The 18,648-nt window shown below is 45.3% G+C and overlaps 1 protein-coding gene across 17 annotated transcripts in view; it reads left to right on the forward strand.

The window, feature by feature from the left end:
• The window catches only part of MICAL3 (microtubule associated monooxygenase, calponin and LIM domain containing 3), a 239,530-nt gene that overhangs the window by 153,574 nt on the left and 67,308 nt on the right, over positions 1-18,648 (forward strand). For 13 of the 17 annotated variants that reach the window (XM_053555643.1, XM_053555642.1, XM_053555649.1 and 10 more), the window contains 4 exons: positions 448-555; positions 1,152-1,338; positions 8,178-8,266; positions 9,200-9,287. In XM_053555643.1, coding sequence (XP_053411618.1) covers positions 448-555; positions 1,152-1,338; positions 8,178-8,266; positions 9,200-9,287 — 472 coding nt within the window. The remainder of the gene's footprint in view (positions 1-447; positions 556-1,151; positions 1,339-8,177; positions 8,267-9,199; positions 9,288-18,648) is intronic. The other 4 variants (XM_053555656.1, XM_053555657.1, XM_053555658.1 and 1 more) reach the window with 1 other exon arrangement.

The following is an 18,648-nucleotide window of genomic DNA, read 5'->3' on the forward strand; positions in this document are numbered from 1 at the left end:
CCACATCTTGAAACATGTGGTTAGTATGGGCATCTGCTGTTTGCATGGGAGTTATTCCTCTTGAATTCTTTAAATGTAATCCGAGTCACAAGGGTATGGGCCCTTCTTACTCCTGTTTGCATTCATCCCATCTTCCTACTCTCCAGCCTCCTGGAATTGTATATCCCACAAAGACACGAGAGACCATGTTTTCTCCTAACGAAGACACTTTTCCCCGCAGCTGCTGTTTCCACACATGCTGGTGCCTCTGTGTGGCCCTGACACGGTGTTTTTCTTACCACCCAGCTTGCCTGCTTGTGAGCACTGTGTGGGCATGATTTGTTGCTGCACCTTGTATTCATTGTATACCTTTCTAAGATTTTTTTCCTGTCTTCTTAATTTATTTATTTATTTATTTTCCTTCTCATTTCTCTTCATTCTGGTCATTTTATAATCTCCAACCACTAGAAGTATATAAAGATGTACACAGGCGGAGTGAGCTCATTGGCTGAGCAGATAGCCAATCAGCTTCAAAGGAAAGAGCAGCCCAAAGCTCTTCTAGACAAGAAGGAACTGGTAAGAGATGTCTCAAGGGCACTGCCTAGCTAGACATAACACAGCTATGGTAAATAAGCGTGGTTTCTTCTGATTAATTAATATATGCCATGTGGTTATTTTTTTGGAGGTTGTTTGAATTTCTAGGACTGCCATAATTGTTTAGAAAGTTGTGTGGAAAAGTGACTGCTTTAGAGTCCAGGGGTCCCATATATATGTATAGAACACTGAATGTATATGTATATGTTTATGATATGCCTAGAACAGAATTCTGTCAAAATAATTTGGTTTAATTGCACTGAAGTTCTGTGATCTTGGATCCTTCACCAGAAGCAAATTGCCTTTCTCTTGATTGTTGGTTAACACTGGTTCAGAATCCACCTGTGCCAGTGCTCTCCAGAGGCACACAGGATATAGTACCTGCAATGGTATAGTTGCTCTCCGGGAGAGCCAAAAGTGAAATGTACTGTAGCCATTAATACTCGTAGTCTGCTGTGGAACAAAATCATGGAGGGAGGGTTGGCTTCACACGTAAAGCGCTGCAACTTTGGGGAGGGGCCTGAGAACACTGCCCTGAGGTGCCCTTCCTTCCTCTCGCCCCCTCCCTACTCCTCCAGGGCTCCATGAAGAAAGAGTTCCCACAGAACTTGGGAGGCAGCGACACATGCTATTTCTGCCAGAAGCGGGTCTACGTGATGGAAAGGCTGAGTGCTGAGGGCAAATTCTTCCACCGGAGCTGCTTCAAATGCGAGTACTGTGCCACCACCCTACGCCTCTCAGCCTATGCCTATGACATTGAGGACGGTGAGGTGGCTTGCTCTTCGGGGCATACTTAGAAATAGTGTTTGAGACACTTTGTTCATTTGAGCTGGGAACCTTAGAGCCCTTCACTGCATTTCTGTGTATTTTTTTCATTCTATCTCCCCAACCCTTCCCATCCATCTCTTTCCTTCCTTTGTTTTTTTGCTAAGACTCTCACATAAATATTGCCCAAAGTCACCAGGCTGTATCATACCCAGCAATGATGGTAATGAGAATGGAATGCACTTGCCTAAATCATTTTCCTGACGTGACAGAAACTCACTTGCTTTCTGACTTCATGGTGGGATCTTGAGATAAAATGGTTGTAAGGAGGATAAATCTTCTTGTCTTTAAGTTATAGAAGGAGAATCATAGGTCTGTAGAAGTCACATTTCTTGCCTAAGGTTGACAACTGTAAATTGAAACTAGATCCTGGCTCCTGGTTCTCAGACCCTGCCTCTTGGAGATTACTGCAATATGCCTGGTATTACTGCTTTCTCTGGCATCAGCATCTCACCATCCCCTATTGATGTGTTGTGAGTTCATTTCACAGGGCCCGAATCTACTTGACTATGGTGTTCAGGCCTGGTCTTTGTTGACATTTGCTGGTTTTTACAGTGGAGAGGTTGGTAGGGTAGAATCTACTTTGCTATGGTGTTCAGGCCTGGTGTTTGGTGACATTTGCTGGTTTTTACAGTGGAGAGGTTGGTAGGGTAGAATCTACTTTGCTATGGTGTTCAGGCCTGGTGTTTGGTGACATTTGCTGGTTTTTACAGTGGAGAGGTTGGTAGGGTAGAAGGTGGACAGAGTCTGGTAGACAGTGGCTGGCTGGCCCACCATGAGAAGACCTTGAACTCATGGCTCCTGCACCTGTTCCTGTAGGCTACTGAGGGGACTTCATGGGCAGTCTTCCTGATTACAGAGTAATGAGGGGGCCTAGATTAATAGGAGAGTAAATTAATCCTCACAAGTATGGCATCAAGTCCCTTACATTGATAGGTGACTTCTTGACTATGTAAGGTGATGTCATATAGGAGAGGACACCCGCCAATTAGGACTTGCTTGCTCCAGGCACCCAGGCCCTCCTAGTAGTGAGTGAACAGGCAGCTCTGTCAGAAGAAGCAGGAAAGGAGCCCTGAGTGGTGAACTGAGAAAGGCCAACTCCTGTACTTATGACACGGTGGTCCTCTACCCAGTGGTGGGAGAATTAGACTATTGTTTAGATAAGGAAGGTAAATTGTTAGGTATCAAATCCTCTGTTTCACTTTTCCCATACAACTGCTCTTTGGAAGTGCCTTTGATCTCTAAGGATGGGGGTGGACAGAGTCCACCTAACTTTGTATAGATATCCTTAACGATTAGGTTTTATTTTAGTTAGCCTCCTACTGGTGGATCTTCCACATGGTCCAGCCAGTTGATCTAAAGGTTTTTTTTTTTTTTGGAGACAGACTTTCACTGTGTCACCTTGGGGAGAGTGCCATGGCATGACAGTCCACAGCAACCTCAAACTCTTGGGCTTGAGCAATCCTCTTAACCTCAGCCTCCCTAGTAGCTGAGACTATAATGCCTGCCACCAAACCTGGCTAGTTTTTCTATTTTTAGTAGAGATGGGGTCTTGCTCAGGCTGGTCTCCAACTCCTGAACTCAAGTGATCCTCCCTTCTTGGCTTCCCAGAGTGCTGGCATTACAGGCGTGAGCCACTGTGCCCAGCCTAATCTACAGGTATTTTTGCCTATGGATGTGTGCTCATCTTTGCTCTTGAGGATCACTTGATATCTAAATCACTTGATAACTTCAGTGTCCTTAAATTTCCACTTCTGTCTGTAGTCCACATGTCTCCATGGAAGTTCTGTGGAGGGGCTAAGCTGATGAAAATTTTATCTGCAATCCAAATTTGGGGAGCTGGTTTAGACTCATTGTTCTCCCTGCCCAGAATAACATACCCACACTTATCCAGTCTCGTCTCACCCACCTAAGTTCCTGCCACCCTCTTGCCTAATGTGGCACCTCTGCCCCCTCTTAGCCACCACATGCTTCTTTCTCAAAGTCTAGCCTATGGTCAGCTACTTTGCTCTGCAGACTGCTTTTGAACTTCATTAATTTCTTCCTCCTCCAAACTTCTACAAAGTTATAATCTAGACCAGGTAACTGAGCCCTTAATCATCATCCTCTTACGTTGTCTGCTGTTGTTTCATGCGCACTAGCTTATCACCCCCATCAGAATATAAGTGCCTCTATTTTCCTCAGAGAAGAAAAAAAGCCAGGGTGATTGAAGCAAACAGAAGTCATCCAGGAGTTATTGGGGCCCTGACCACATGGCACATCAGTTTATCTTCATAACATCCCCATAGAGTAGCTGTTTTTATTATTGTAATTTTAGGAAATCATGTTCAGAGGCATCGTAAGTTGCTTGTCCAAGTTTACACAGCTACTGAGTGCTGGTTTGCACTCAATGACCTCTGAGATCCATTCCAGGTCAGGGGTTTAGGGATTAGTGACCCTAGGTTCCATTGTCAGCTCCATACTGGCGCCTGTGGCTCAGTGAGTAGGGCGCTGGCCCCATATACCGAGGGTGGCGGGTTCAAACCCAGCCCCGGCCGAACTGCAACAACAATAACAAAAACAGCTGGGTGTTGTGGCGGGTGCCTGTAGTCCCAGCTACTCGGGAGGCTGAGGCAGGAGAATCGCGGAAGCCCAAGATCTGGAGGTTGCTGTGAGTCCTGTGACGTCATGGCACTCTACTGAGGGCGGTAAAGTGAGACTCTGTCTCTACAAAAAAAAAAAAAAATGTATATATATAAGTATCATATACTTCAAGATGTATCTGTTTGCCATTGTAACTGGTTATTCTTCCTTTCAGTTTGTTCAAACACAAAGCTACTCTTTCTCTTGTAATACAGTAGCTTGTTCCTGATCACTACCAACTCTTAAGACAAGGACTCCAAATCAGACAGTATGTCAGGCCTTTCCCTGTCATCTTGAGAAACCACGCTACCTGCCAAGGTGGTCTGTGCAGGGCAGTCCTTGGCAGTGACAAGACTCAGAGTCTCTATCTCTGTTGGTGACACCCAGGCCAGCCGCTGTGTCTTCCCCTGGCACCACTGGCCTCCTTGCCCTGTCCTTGATAGTCAGAAAGTAGCTTAAGGAGTCTTAAAATGTGTAAGTCAGGTCTTGCCCATCTCCTACTCAAAACAGTGCAGAAAGAACCTGCAGCCCAGTTCCAGTGGAGCGGGCATCCGTACATCTAGCCTGACTGCCCTGCCGTTAGCTGCCCCAGCTTGCTGTACACTTCATGCTGGTCTCTTTTGAGAGACCATGTGGGGAGCTGGTTTACACTCATTGTTCTCTCTGCCCCAGAATAACATACCCAAACATGATGAAGCCACTGCTTAGGACTTTGCTCAGCTGTCTTCTCTCCTGGAATGGACTTCCCCCAATCTCCTCAGGATGGGCTTCCTGTCATTCACATCTCCACTTATTCTCTCTCCAGAGAGGCACTCCCAGCCCTTCACGACACCTATTCAGTCCCCACACAGTGGTGACTGCTGTCTGATACTTGCTCATATGTTGTCTGCTGCATCCAGAGACCTTGTCAGTCTGCTTGCCCGGAGGACTTGCGTTGTTTAGATTGGTACCTGTCACATCCTGGCATCAGTGAGATGGAGAATGAATGAATAGGCCCATTTACCTTAGGCCTGCCCTATAGCCATTAGTTTTCCCCAGTTCCTTTTTCCAGATTTAATTATCAGGATTCCTTACTTTAGATCACTGATAATGAGTTGCTCAATTGAACCACCCATAATCTGTAGTTAATTTATAGCATTTTGTGTGTCTGGATTTACTAACCTGAATCAGGCATCATAGCAGAGTGGCTAAAAGTATAGGCTCTGGAGCCAGCTTCCTAGGCCTCTGAGGTTTACTAATAGGAGGGCACTCTGGGCAGGCTGCTCAGCCTTTCTCTGCCTCCCCAGGAAAAGGTTGGTAATCATGGTGCCTGCCTCACTGGGTGGTAGTTAAAATAGTATCTACTACATGGTAAATGGTAGATAGAAATTAGCTTTTTTGTTCCATTTAAAAAGCAAAAGGTGCTATCAAGCTCAGTTTGAGAAGGGATATGAGGAGATACATATTAATGGAGCACCCACAACACACGACATGTGTTATCTGTGTAATTAACTCAGCCTGTGAGGTGGGTGCATATTCATTTCTATGTGAGGAAACATGTGCCCAGGGGCTAAATAGTTCACACTGCTCTTGAGTGGCTGAGACAGTATTTGAAATGAGATCTGATTTCAGAGCTTAAGTTCCTTATATCATGTTGTACTATCTTCCTAGAAAAAATAATTTTCTGGAATTTTGGGGGAAATTTTCTTTGTGGCTAGGCCTGTAGAATTTGTTTCTGAAACTTATGCCTCTTTTTTCCTTAATTTAGGGTATTGGAGCAGGGTATAATGAGGATTCAGTTGAATTTAATCGAGTTGTATGTGAAGAGCTGGGATTCTGGCTGGAGCAGGTTCATACCTATAATCCTAGCGTTCTGAGAGGGCAAGGCAAGAAGATTGCTTGAGCTTAGGAGTTGAAGAGCAGCCTGAGCAAGAGTGAGACCCCCATCTCTACTAAAATAGAAAAATAGGCTGGGCTTGTGGTGCAAACCTGTAGTCCCAGTTACTTGGGAGGCTGAGGCAAGAGGTTGCTTGAGTCCAGGAGTTTGAGGTTACAGTAAGCTGTGATGACACCACTGCACTCTAGTCCAGGCAATAGAGTGAGACCCTATCTCAAAAAAAAAAAAAAAAAAAGTCTGGGATTTTACTTTAGCAGGAAAAAAAAAAAAAAAACGAATGCAAGAAAAAAAAATTGAAGCAAGGAATGAAAAAAGTAGAAATAACATTGTATTTTCTGATGGTGTAATAAATAAGACTCTTGGTTACAAGTAATAGAAACCCAAGTCGGATTGAAGTTTAAGCATTAGATAGTAGTCTCCAGATAGCAGTCTCCAGAGAAGGGTTGTCCCTTCTCCCTCATTATCCATAACGATCCCCCAGAAGAGCTCTGGTCAGCCTGACTTTACTCACATGCCAATGCCTAGAGCCCTGATTAGCTAGCCCATGTCACATGTCCACTTCTAGGCTGGGCATTGTCAGGCCACATGGTTGGTATCCCTCTTCAGAATCCCATGGAGAAGATATAGAGCAGACTGAAGGAGCCATACGTGATTCAAGTACTCATACATTTTATCTTGTCCTATTTACTGAGGGCCAGAATTCACAAAAGCAGAGTGGCTTATTACAGATCATAAAGGGAAATTGTGGCCACGCTGAAAATAATAACCAATGACTTGACTCCCCTCATAAGGAACAAGGGGTAAGATTGATTTTGGTTACCAGGTGTTCTTAATAAGAGAGGTAGTGTTTCTGAGTCCTGGTGAAATGTCAGTAGCTAGTGGAAAATCTGTTTGGGAAAATATGCATTATGAATATTATTTTAAAATCTATGAAATTCCACAAACTATATCTTTCTAATATATTTGTCCAGCATGGGAGGGGGAGTTCATGTGAAAGAAAAACAAGTCAGTGAGTTACTTTGAAGGAAAAAAGAAAGAATCAGATCACCAGGTAAAGGAGAAAAAGAAAGAATGCCATCCTATCTTTTACTCTCTTTGGCTTTTAGGTCCTCTTAACTTTGAGAGCAAGAAACTCATTTGTTGGCTCGGTGCCTCTGGCTCAAGCGGCTAAGGCGCCAGCCACATACACCTGAGCTGGCGGGTTCGAATCCAGTCCGGGCCCACCAAACAATAATGATGGCTGCAGCCAACAAATAGCTGGGCGTTGTGGCTGGTGCCTGTAGTCCCAGCTACTTGGGAGGCGGAGGCAGAAAAATCACTTGAGCCCATGAGTTGGAGGTTGCTGTGAGCTGTGATGCCACGCTACTCTACCCAGGGCAACAGCTTGAGGTTCTGTCTCAAAAAAAAAACCAAACTCATTTGTCTAAAGGGCCCTCTCTACAAATGAGAAGGATGAAATGAGAGTTATTCAGGTTTCAATAGTTTCTGTAATGGATTCTATCATTTAGCATTCAAGAGCATTAGTGAAAGTAAAGAAAGAGTCAGAAAAAATGGATTAATTCCACTACCAGTGTCATGGGAAAAGCCAGGACAGTGTTGTTCATACTTTTTGGACACACCTTCAGTAGGGAATGGATGTTATGATAAGACCTAGTAAACACATGGAGATGTAACTAAAAGTGCTAAGAAATAATATTTAACTCTATGCCACAGTACACTCTGGTTTTTATTCTGTTCCATTCCAGTCATAGTGATTGCAGGAGTTTTTGGTTTTGTTTTGTATTGGTTTTGAATGCTGACCCCGACCCTCTGGGGGGGTGGGGAGACCACGTGAGGGCGTGTGGGTACAGAGGCCGAGCAGCACAGCTGATGCCCAGTGATGTCCACCCCTGCAGGCTTCACGCCTCCGCTTCCACCCATACTTGTTTTCATCCTTGGTTTCCCCAGAAATGCTCCTCCCCACTTTTCATGTGGCCACATCTTTGTTCCATACACACTGCCACTTTGTCTGCTGGCCCTACCCTGCAAGCCTCACATCTCTACTCTGGGCACTGATTGGGTGACAGCTCAATGGCCTTCACATTCCCAAAGAAAAAGACACCCACCCCCCACCTTGAGGCACAAGGAGAGGAGGGCTGGAAGCAAAGTTTATAGGGAAGAACCGGCCTCCTTGGATAAGAGGCTGAATAGGGAGATAGCCTTCCATCGCTAGAGGAGAGGGGCCATGTTCAGAATCAATGATCTGACTCACTCCCTCGTCTCCTGCTTCTGCTGTCTGCAGGTAAATTCTACTGTAAACCACACTACTGTTATCGGCTCTCTGGCGCTGCACAAAGGAAAAGACCAGCAGTGGCTCCTCTGTCTGGAAAGGTAATGGTGACCCATCCTGTAAGTGGGGGAGAAGCTGTGGGTGCCAGTGCATGTGGTCGCTGGCCAGCATGCAGCCAAGCAGGGCCTGCTGGGTGGCTGCTGCAGCCCCGCCTCTCTTGTGAAGGGAGGGCCTGAGATGGGGTTGCTATCCAATTTGTAAGGGGAGCCTACTTTTAAGCATGATCTAATGTTGTGCTTCACTAAAGTAATGTTCCTTCTGCCACCTGAGTTGGATTTGAGGATGATGCAGACCTCCTTTTCTGCTCACTACCTATAAAAGATGTTTGCCTTTGTAAATAAGCATCTGAGAGCAGGATATCCTGCTGCTGAGGGTAATTGCCTATTCATTTTTCACATTGTTAGAGCTCTCATCAAGGAAGGCACTGGTGGGGAAGAGGCAGTGTGAGGAGAAGCCCTCCCTGTTCCTTGCCAGCCCTCCCCACCCAGGGTCTGGGCCACGTGGGAGCAAATGCTAACTAGCCCCTACCCCATACTGAGGAGGAAGTGGGCTGCACATAGTTGGCTTGGCCTGCATCTCCTTGCATTACCTTACTCTGTTACTTATCTGAGAACTTGCTTCACTCCCTTCCCTCCCCTCCCCTTCCCTTCCTCTCCTCTTGAGAGTGGCTTTCCACCTGTCTTACCAGTTCAGCCCTGTAACCCTATTTACCACTGGTTAATTCAGGCCTCCTTTAGAGGCTTCACAGAGGGGATTATGGGAAGGGATACACTTAGCTGGATCTAGACTCGGACTCCTACTGACCTCTATTGGAAATATGTCCTGGTTTCTTTAAAGAAAGACTTATGCTGTGTGGAGAATACACTTCTGGGTTGCTTGGTAAAATCAGCAGGGACAAACCAGCCTGTCACATTGTTGTAGCCTGAGATTTCAGTATTTCAGTCAGTCACGCTTTTTCTCATGAACTTTCCTAGGAGGCCAAAGCACCCCTGCAGGATGGCCCTGGTGCAGATGCAAATGGACGGGCCAGCATCGTGGCCAGCTCGGCTGAGAGAACCCCAGGTAGCCTCACTTCCTTGTTTGGCTGGGTGGTGCATCACTCCCTTGGCCTCTGTGACAAGGCCAAGGGGATGAGCCAGCACCTACAAAGCAACATTTCTTCAATTGGGCATCAAGTGGCCCAAAACCCTTTGGACTCCTTTTTCATGTGCCAGCTGCTTGCATTTGGAGTCCCCTTTCTCTATGGCCTGTCAGAGGTGCTGGTACAAATCGGAGGGGAGTTCCACTGGCAGACTGTGAGCCAGTGAAGGTGCCATCTGGTAAGCGGCATCGCCTAAGCTATGGGTCATGTTTATTCAACATCTCAAAGTCCTATCCCTGTCGCCTTCTCCCACATCCATCACACACACTGGGGTGTCTGGTCCCAATCATGTGTAGACAAATAGGAATTCAGAACAGGCTGCCTCTGTCACTGACCCAAGTGAATATCCAGAGGTGCTAGGCCTTCATGTGGTTCCTTGTTTTTAGACTCCTTTGAAACAGGGCATAGTGTTGTGATGGTCTGCAATTGCCTTCATTCGCACTTGAAATTTTTCTATCCCATTCCAAATAGAAGAGTCTGGATGAGCTGTCATTACTCTTCTGTTTGACCTGAACCCTTAAAGGGCATGCTCTGTCCTGACTACTCTAAGGCATTTGAACTTCTAATGAGAATTAAGCCCTAATTTGTCCTACTTCCTTTATCATTTTCTTTTGTCAAGAGGTGAGTGACACTATCTCTACCTCTAAAAACATACTCTCGTCATAGCGGGGCAGAATCAGGAAGGCTCATGAGCACAAGACCCGTCGGAGGAATTGTGTTTCCTTTTCCTTAAAGCTAGTGACCCTTCTTGGCTCCCTATAAAACCAGCCCATGACATAGCTCACAAACTGCTGTGCCTGATGCCCCAGTGCAGCTCTAGACTGTGCCCAGGCTAGGTTGCTTGCTATGCAGGTGAGAGAGAAGGTCAGCAGGGCCACATGTCTGTTTGTCACACCTTCCTCTCAAATAAATCTCAAGCAATCATTTACAAAAATTAAAAAGTTATCAGCCAATGCCAGAAGCCAGGGAGGAATTTGTAGTGGAGCTTCCATGATGGGAAAAGGGAAGAATTACCACCTTGACCTCCGATGAGAGGTTCTCAGTGTCATCTTTTCCCATTTTTAAGAGCTGATTATTGTCAGCCTTGTGGTGCTCGTTCTGGGAGAGGCAGAATGTGCCCAGACATTGGGTGGTACCCACTGGGTGCAGTGATTTAGAGAATGATACAAACCCCAGCCGAGTTAGGTGAACTCGGCCTGTGCTACATGTTTCTTTATTATAATCTGAGGAAGATTTTTAAATGCCTTGCAGTTGGGACCAACATTTTATTGCCATGAGTAACTCGTAAAGCTTCTATAGTCTTAAAGATCTTTCTTATGAAGAGCTGAACAGTTCTTTGCAATTGACACTCTCATGAGCATGGGATAATCATTGGCAGAGAAAAATAACTAAAGAGATCTAGACAGAAACTTTGGCTTTATGCTGTAGAATGTGCATTTATCAGGAGAGAGCACCACTTATTAGTCCAGGACTTTGCCAGCAGCAATGGATTTTCCAAGGAACCTGACTACTCAGTAAACAACTCTAAGAAATTAAACCCTCCATTTGGAGTAAAAAACATTCTTTAAAAGGAGTTAAATGTCATGACTTTCAGGTTGTTTGTAAACAAGCTAAGTTTGCTCACTTTCCCATCTGGTTCAAGTTGCCATTTCTTGCTGTCTGATTGAGGATTCTATAGAGCAGGAGAATGTTTCACAAAGCAGGGAAAGAAGATGAGAGTTGGCAGTGTGGTTGAAGAATCAAAATAACCAAGAAAGTCCTGAGGGCATCTCAGTCTCCCTGGTTCTTGGTTCTGAGCTAGAAGGTGACTTACCTGGTATGGCACAGGGGGTTAAAGATACGGTGTCCCAAAGGAGTTGCAGCTTGAATGAAGATGAATGAATCAGGCACTGTCTCCCCCAGTTTAAGATACCTTCTAGTCAAGGGAAGGCCAGAGAGCTTAGGGCTGATGGACTTACCTTAAAATCTATGTCTGGAGACGTCAGCCTTTGGAAATTATAGCTCTGAGTCTTGAATATGCTCCAAAGTGCTGGCACTTTCTTAGTGAGCTGACTCATTTTTGTTAGCTTCTTTAGAAAAGGAACAGACTTGTCGATGGTATTTTGTATTTGGCATGAAGTAGATTTCTTCTTTGATAGAAATTTTCTTTATTAAATCCTAAACTAAATCCTAAATTAAAATTTTGGTTACTTAAGTAGAATTTTCCTCTGAAAAGCTTCAGAAAAACTCAGGTGTTTCCAGGGTCCAGAATGTGTGTGTGTCGAGAGCAGTCATTAACCTGGATCTGGTTGGTCTCACTGCACTCAAGACCAGAAGAGGTGATGAATGAATGAACTTGATTCTGTCAAGGTTGTGTATAACCCAGCCATCCTCTCTAGATGCACATCCCTTAGGAGGAGGAACTGGAAAAGCTGTGATTGCAGGCAGCATTTGAATTTGACCCTGCTGTACTTCTGCTCTGTGCCTCCTCTTTCTTTTATGGCACTTCTCCCTTGTGTTCTTTGCCCCTTAATGCTAAAATTTTTCCTGTTGCCAAAAAACCCCAAATATAACCCACAAGTTCAAAGACCCCACTGTAGGCCTGCTTTAAAATGTTGTCTTTCTCTGGTAACCTAATATGTAACTGCTGCCTAATTTACTGTTTGGGAGACATTGTTTACGGTATTTTTGTTTGTAATGTGCTTTTAATATAGAAATCCTTTTTTCTGTTCTCAAATCTGTAAACGCTTTGTTTCCAAGCTTACACTTACTATCGCAGATTAGTGGACCTGGCACAGATTTTCTTACCCTGGCCTAATAGTACTTGCCATGACTTTAGACAAACCCCAAATGGGATTATTTTCCCTTGGGCATGAGATCCTCAATTGCAGGTTTTTTAGATTCTTTTTTTTGCACAGAGAAATCCTCTTTTTGTCTCACATAGTTGATCACCAAAAATGAAGCATAGCAGCTGTGGGGTGTAACAGGAAGGGAACAGAAGAGCTTTTCTCCTAGAGTGTTCATCATCTGAACATCTATGATGCAGGTGACAAAGATAGGATGGAAGAAAAAGTAGTTTTCTGTGATCTCATGGAAAAGATTATCTGAAATTAAAAAGCCACAGGTCACAAGTGGCAGCTGCCTGCTCCCTGTGCCTAGACCCCCTTGCATGCCACTGGGATCCATAGTTTGGAACCTGAATGAACCATTAGGAAATGCAGCCATTTCCCACACAGCTAGAAGAATAGCCAAGCCATATAAGGAATTTTACTTAACTCTGGGGTCCTTGCCTGACAGAGGGAAGTTAGGAAATCTTACTGCTTCCCAAGTTCTCTTCCCTTGAGGTTATTTCTGGAAAACCTTTCAGTAAAGGGAAGAGAATCCTGCAATCCAGTTTACCTGTCCAACCGTACCCTAAGTCCTAGTTGGTGATGTGTGAATGTTTCTATATCTGTCCACATTTATATGTATATAGATCTGATTGCACATATGAATAGATATTTATTTATGTATTATACCCTAAATAATAATATTGATGATACGAAGCTCTTTCCAAAGCTTCTTGTTACTTGGTTGTGGAGCTGTACACTGGGAGCCATACGCCTGGCCCGTCCTCGGCTCTGGTCAGGACATTGAGTGCACGGCAGGCTTAAAAGCAGCACGTCCATGGAGCTGAGCCCTGGGAACAGGGGGGTGCTCGAGACATGAGCAGCACACACCCAACCTCAGGAAACTGACCCTAGAACAAACTAGGAAAGCGCAGGGGTCTGTTGCTAGTAGGGTACCACAGAGAACCAAGCACCCCACCTCCCTCTCTTTTGGTTTCATGCTTGTATATTGCTTCCCTGGGTTAGTTATTTCAGTTTTCCACTGCCTGTGGGTGATTAGTGTGTCTTCACCCGTTTTCTGTAGTACAGTAGAACATTCCTTGGCCCTCTTAAAAGGGCTGCACGATGACCTTGAACGTCTACCAGTGAGTTAAGGGGTTCACTTTTTTCCCTGAGCTATCCAGCTTGGGATGGGGTCAGAACGGGATGGCAGCAGGCCAGATCCCCACAGCAGTGGTGCAGAGAAGCCCGAGCAGGGGAAGATTAGCTGTGCCAAGGAAAACGTCACCCATCAACTTCTAGCCTTCCTTCAACCTTTATTTTTGCCTTTGTTTTAACCTGTGCTGTTGTTTTTGGTGTGTTTCTTTGTGAGTTTTTAATTTAATTGTGTAACTTTGTTTTTGCCGTTACTGTGAAACCAAGTGTTGTGCTTTTAATTTTTTTTTTTTTTTAACAAATGTTATATTCTTATTTAAGAGAATAAATTCCAAACAATCTTCAGGCTTCTGAGTTTTTCTTTTCCTTGCCTTTTCCTGACTGCAGGGTGGGGAATGGGGTTACTGAGGCAGGTCTTGGGAGTGGGCTGGAAAGCTGCTGTCTCAGACTGTCCCTCCTGGGGCAGTCAGCAGGAGAGCATAGAGGGGAAATGGGAAAAGGATGTGTACTCCTAACTCCCGTTAATGGAAGGGCCCACGGAGGCGGCTGGTATGGTGCAAGACATTTTGCTTTGCAGCAGCTTCAAATAGAGAAGAGCAAGAAAGACATCACCTGTGCCCATGGGTCCCATGGGCTGTCTGCCAGTGGGTGGGGTCTGTGGGCTAGAGGGTGCAGGGGCGGAAATTCCACACAGAGGCAGACCTGCCTGGGGATGTGTAGCTGGTGCCTTCCTCCTGTTTCTCTGAGTGTAGCAGGCTACTAAGGGAAGTGGGACCAGGAATGTGTCTGTCGTCTGCCTTGAGGCCATTGCTAGGGGTTCCCTGAGGCTTGATAACCATGCTCCTGGTGATGGTAAGGGTTCTTGGTCTTTCCTCCCCAGCTGATGTCTCTGTCATACCGTCTTTGCTGTGACCTGAGCTCAGAGCCAGACTATCCAATTCTGTTTGGCCACTCAAAGCCTCCAAGGATGACCCTATATTAAAAAACAGACTGTCCCCATCTCATATAGTGGTAGCTGCTTCTGCTGTGTTGGCTTGCCAACTGCAGAGGGCATAGGCCCAGCTCCAGTTCCAAATTGGGCCAAGAGAAGACTTTGTGGTAGATGCTCAGTCTATTCCTGCTAAGCTCTGGGAAATTGGGTGTTTTCTATTAAAAAGGTCTTGCTGGGCTCCACATACCCAGAAGTAGCCCTTTTAGAACTCAAGAGAGGTCTTGGGTGCCCCCGTCTGGGACGGTCTGCCTCTGTGTGTAGCTTTATAGCCCTGCTGTAACACTGTCCTGTGCTTCATCTTTATCAGAGCTTTGATTTTTGGAGATCATCCCAGCAAAGAGTTTCAGCGTCCTCTCTCAGGCTGCTCATTTCCTCCCCAGCCCCCTATTTCCGTCGTCTGTCATGCCCCTTTCTCTGGTATAGTTAGCCATTGTCTTGATGCCTGCAGAAGGGAGGGAAAGAGTTGGGATGTGGAAGCTGTATTAAATGACAACTAATAAGTTGACTAGGAATCAGTAATAAGGGAGGATACTATGTGCATAGAATTTTCAAATTTTAAAGCTTTGCTGGGGTTGCTTCCATCTCCCAGCATCTGTAGGGGTGGGGAGGGATGGTCATTTAGAATTTAAAACTTGTGTGCTGAAGCATCTTATGGGAAGGTGGGGCAGCCAGCTGATTTTGTGCTGCTCATTGTGAAGACCCGGGAGAATTCTCTTCGGACCTCAGTTTCTTTCTGAAACTTTCATTCTCTTCTTTTTCTCATATATTCCCTGGCAATTTCCCTAATTAATATACTCCCTCAGAGATGCTGTTACATGAAGGAGAACAGGCCATGAAAATGGGCCATTCTCTGTTTTTACTCTGAAAAAATAGGGCAGGATGATGCTTTATAAGATTCTAGTCCTATGATTGTCCCTGCCTGTCAGTACAAATAGAAGGAAAATACCTGCATAGAACTCCTTGAAACACAACAGCCAGGCAGAGACCTCAGGAAGAACTCTCTCAGAATTCCAGTCCCTTCCATGAAGCGCTAAAACCTTCTTGAGACTTCAAAACAGGTCCTCACTTTGCCTCACCCAGCTAAGCATCCAGCAAGTGCCAGCAAGCAGATTAGTCATAATGAAATGAGGGGACAGGCCCTCCTGGCACTCCCACCGGGTTAGGTCATCGCGGCCCAGAATCCTCATCTGTGTGTATTGCTGCTGGCACCCCTCTCTTTACAATTGCTCCTTGTCTGCTCACCACTTACTTTCTGAGGGGGAAGGCAGAGCAGGCTTGTGTACAGAAGCACCTTCTGTGGCCTGGGAAGAGAGGCGGGCCTTCAGGCTAAGGGACTTTACCTCAATTACTTCCGGGTTCTGCCAAGCCACGTGAACACTGTCTCCCTTTTACTTCCTGTGGGCCAACTTCTGCATCACTTTTCTGATCATTTCTAAGACACTTTAATAAGGGTCTCCAGGAAGGACAGCGGGCAAGAGGTTGAGTCCCTACCAACATCTAAACTCTAACTCAACCTAACTAACCCAACCTTGCCACTGAAGATGTTTTTCTCCCAATAAGAGGTGTATGCACAGATATAGTCAGAATGTGAAGTCCTAAAATGTGAAGAAGGTTCAATGCCCCTTTTTGGTATGAAGGGGGAAGTTTGGGGATACCCTTCAACAGAAAGGGAGTTTATGGGCTCCACTCTGCCTCTTGGGGCTATGCTAAATGATTACTAGAAAAATCTTTACAGATTTGAGTCAGAAGTTTTAGTGGCCCCTTGTCTTTTCTTTTTTCCTTTTCTTTCTTTTCTATGTTCTTCTTTTTTTATTCTTTCTTCCCCACCTTCCCCAGAGACAGGGTCTTGCTCTGTTGGCCATGCTGGAGTATAGTGGCGTGATCACAGCTCACTGCAGCCTCCAGCTCCTACACTCTAGCATTGCCTCCTGCCTCAGCCTGCTGAATAGCTAAAACTATAGTCATCACATCCAGCTAATTTTTTTTTTTTTTTTGTAGAGATGAGGATGTGCTATGTTGCTTAGGCTGGTCTTGAACTCCACTCAAGCAATCCTCCAGTTTTGGCTGTTTAGGGTGCTAGGATTACAGGTGTAAGCCACTGTGCCCAGCCCTTGGCCTTTTGTGTTTTCTTTACCTGTTTTTTCTATATTTACCTAGCTTCTTGTGAGTATATATTAATCACATGAAATTGCCCCAAGTGTGACTATTAAGAGACTGATTTCCTCATTCTTTGATTCTGTAAAATATCCGGATTCTTCCCACTTTATCACTATTATTTCATAGTTAGTACAGCCTGATTTCTTTTAGGCCGTGACCTAAAGCTGTTGGTCTTTAGTACTTATTTCATGTTAAGTTTTCCCTGTCACCAGGAGAACTCTAGACCTTTCCACCTAGTGCCACCTGGTTCTCTGATTCACATGTTCTGCAAGGTCTGGGTTGGCCTGCACTTGAGGGTCTCAGTGTTACTGAGCCTCTACTAGTGCTGACTCCCTGAGAGAGGTGAATATGCTAAAAGGGTAAGGGCCCAGAGTTGTTCTGGTGACAGGATATGAAGTATAATAATCACTAACGGCCAACACCCAGATAAGGATCCATGGGCAGCAGAAGAGCTTCGGGCCTTTTAGTGGGTTTTGATTTTTCTCAACAACTACATGGCAAAACCAGGGTTGTTTTATTGGCAAAGGCCTAAACACTGCATATGTTTTCATGTTCGCTTGAGGTTATTAAAGCCAGGAATACTATGAAGTGAATTCTAGAGAAAGGAGTCTTCTTAGCATTTGATAGCTGCTCAGAGTTCAAACCTATGAAGTAGAAAGTGTGATTAGATAAACTCTAACTGGGCTGTAGGGAGGAGAGTTTATCTCTAAGCAGCAAAATCATAGTGGGTTTTGTAGACTGAACACAACCTAGTAACCAAGGAATAGCTGGTATCGTCTATATCAGAATTGTCAGTTTTCAGTTTGTTTATTCTTGTTTCCATATTTTCCAAGTCTAAGTCAGAATCAAGAAAGACCAGGCTGCAGAGAGACCAGCTGTAAAATTTCTCTCCCACCATCTTACCAACTAGAAACTAGATCAGAAGGTTCTTTTAAAAGGAAGAATCACTCTAATCTCCTAGAATCACTCTAATGAGCCCCGTCTTCTGTTCAGCTGGTTCGCCTCTCTCAGGGAGTTGGTGCTAGTTGAGACACAGCAGTGTTGGGACAGGAGGTGCAGGTGCAGGGAAGGTGGCTCTGGGTAACCCAGACCTTTGGAGTCTCAGTGAAACAGGTGGTACTAAGTGCCCAGGTGAGGAAGACAGAATGGGCTATAAGAGATAAGAGGCAGAGTTGGAAATAAGAACCAGCAATTCTCCATGCTGCCAGAAGTACCATGCCAATGGCTGTCTCTCTTACAACCAAGAAAGCCGTGCTCTCCGCTGAAGGATTTTCCTCATACGAAAATAGAGAGCAGGGTGGCGCCTGTGGTTCAAAGGACTAGGGTGCTGGCCCCATATACCAGAGGTGGCAGGTTCAAACCCACCCCCGGCCAAAAACTGCAAAAAAAATAGAGAGCAAAACTTGGTGTGTGGCCACCCGCCTCCCTTATGTAATTAATACTGGTTAATCTACCTTTGTGGCCCTTGTCATGCTAACTCATAGAAAATGGTATAAGCAGGGCGGCGCCTGTGGCTCAATTGGTAAGGCGCCGGCCCCATATACCGAGGGTGGCGGGTTCAAACCAGGCCCCAGCTGAACTGCAACCAAAAAATAGCCGGGCGTTGTGACGGGTGCCTGTAGTCCCAGCTACTCGGGAGGCTGAGGCAAGAGAATCGCTTACGCCCAGGAATTGGAGGTTGCTGTGAGCTGTGTGATGCCACAGCACTCTACCGAGGGCCATAAAGTGAGACTCTGTCTCTACAAAAAAAAAAAAAAAAAAAAGAAAATGGTATAAGCAGACACATAGTGATGACAATAGCAGCGGCAACAATAACTAACGTGTAACACCTGCTTCACACCAGGCACTGTCTAGAACAGGTGTCCTCAAACTTTTTAAACAGGGGGCCAATTCGCTGTTCCTCAGACCGTTGGAGGGCTGGACTATAGTTTAAAAAAAAAACAAAAAACTATGAACAAATTCCTATGCACACTGCACATATCTTATTTTGAAGTAAAAAATAAAACGGGAACAAATACAATTCACACCACTTCATGTGGCCCGCAGGCTGCAGTTTGAGGACGCCTGGTCTAGAATAATAGATGCTTCGTGTAAACGACTCACTGGATCCTCACAACAACCCATCAGGGAGGTTCCATTTTGCAGCTGGGAAAACAGCACACAGAACTTAAG

Source organism: Nycticebus coucang, chromosome 12, assembly GCF_027406575.1.
Source record: "Nycticebus coucang isolate mNycCou1 chromosome 12, mNycCou1.pri, whole genome shotgun sequence".
Taxonomy (NCBI): domain Eukaryota; kingdom Metazoa; phylum Chordata; class Mammalia; order Primates; family Lorisidae; genus Nycticebus; species Nycticebus coucang.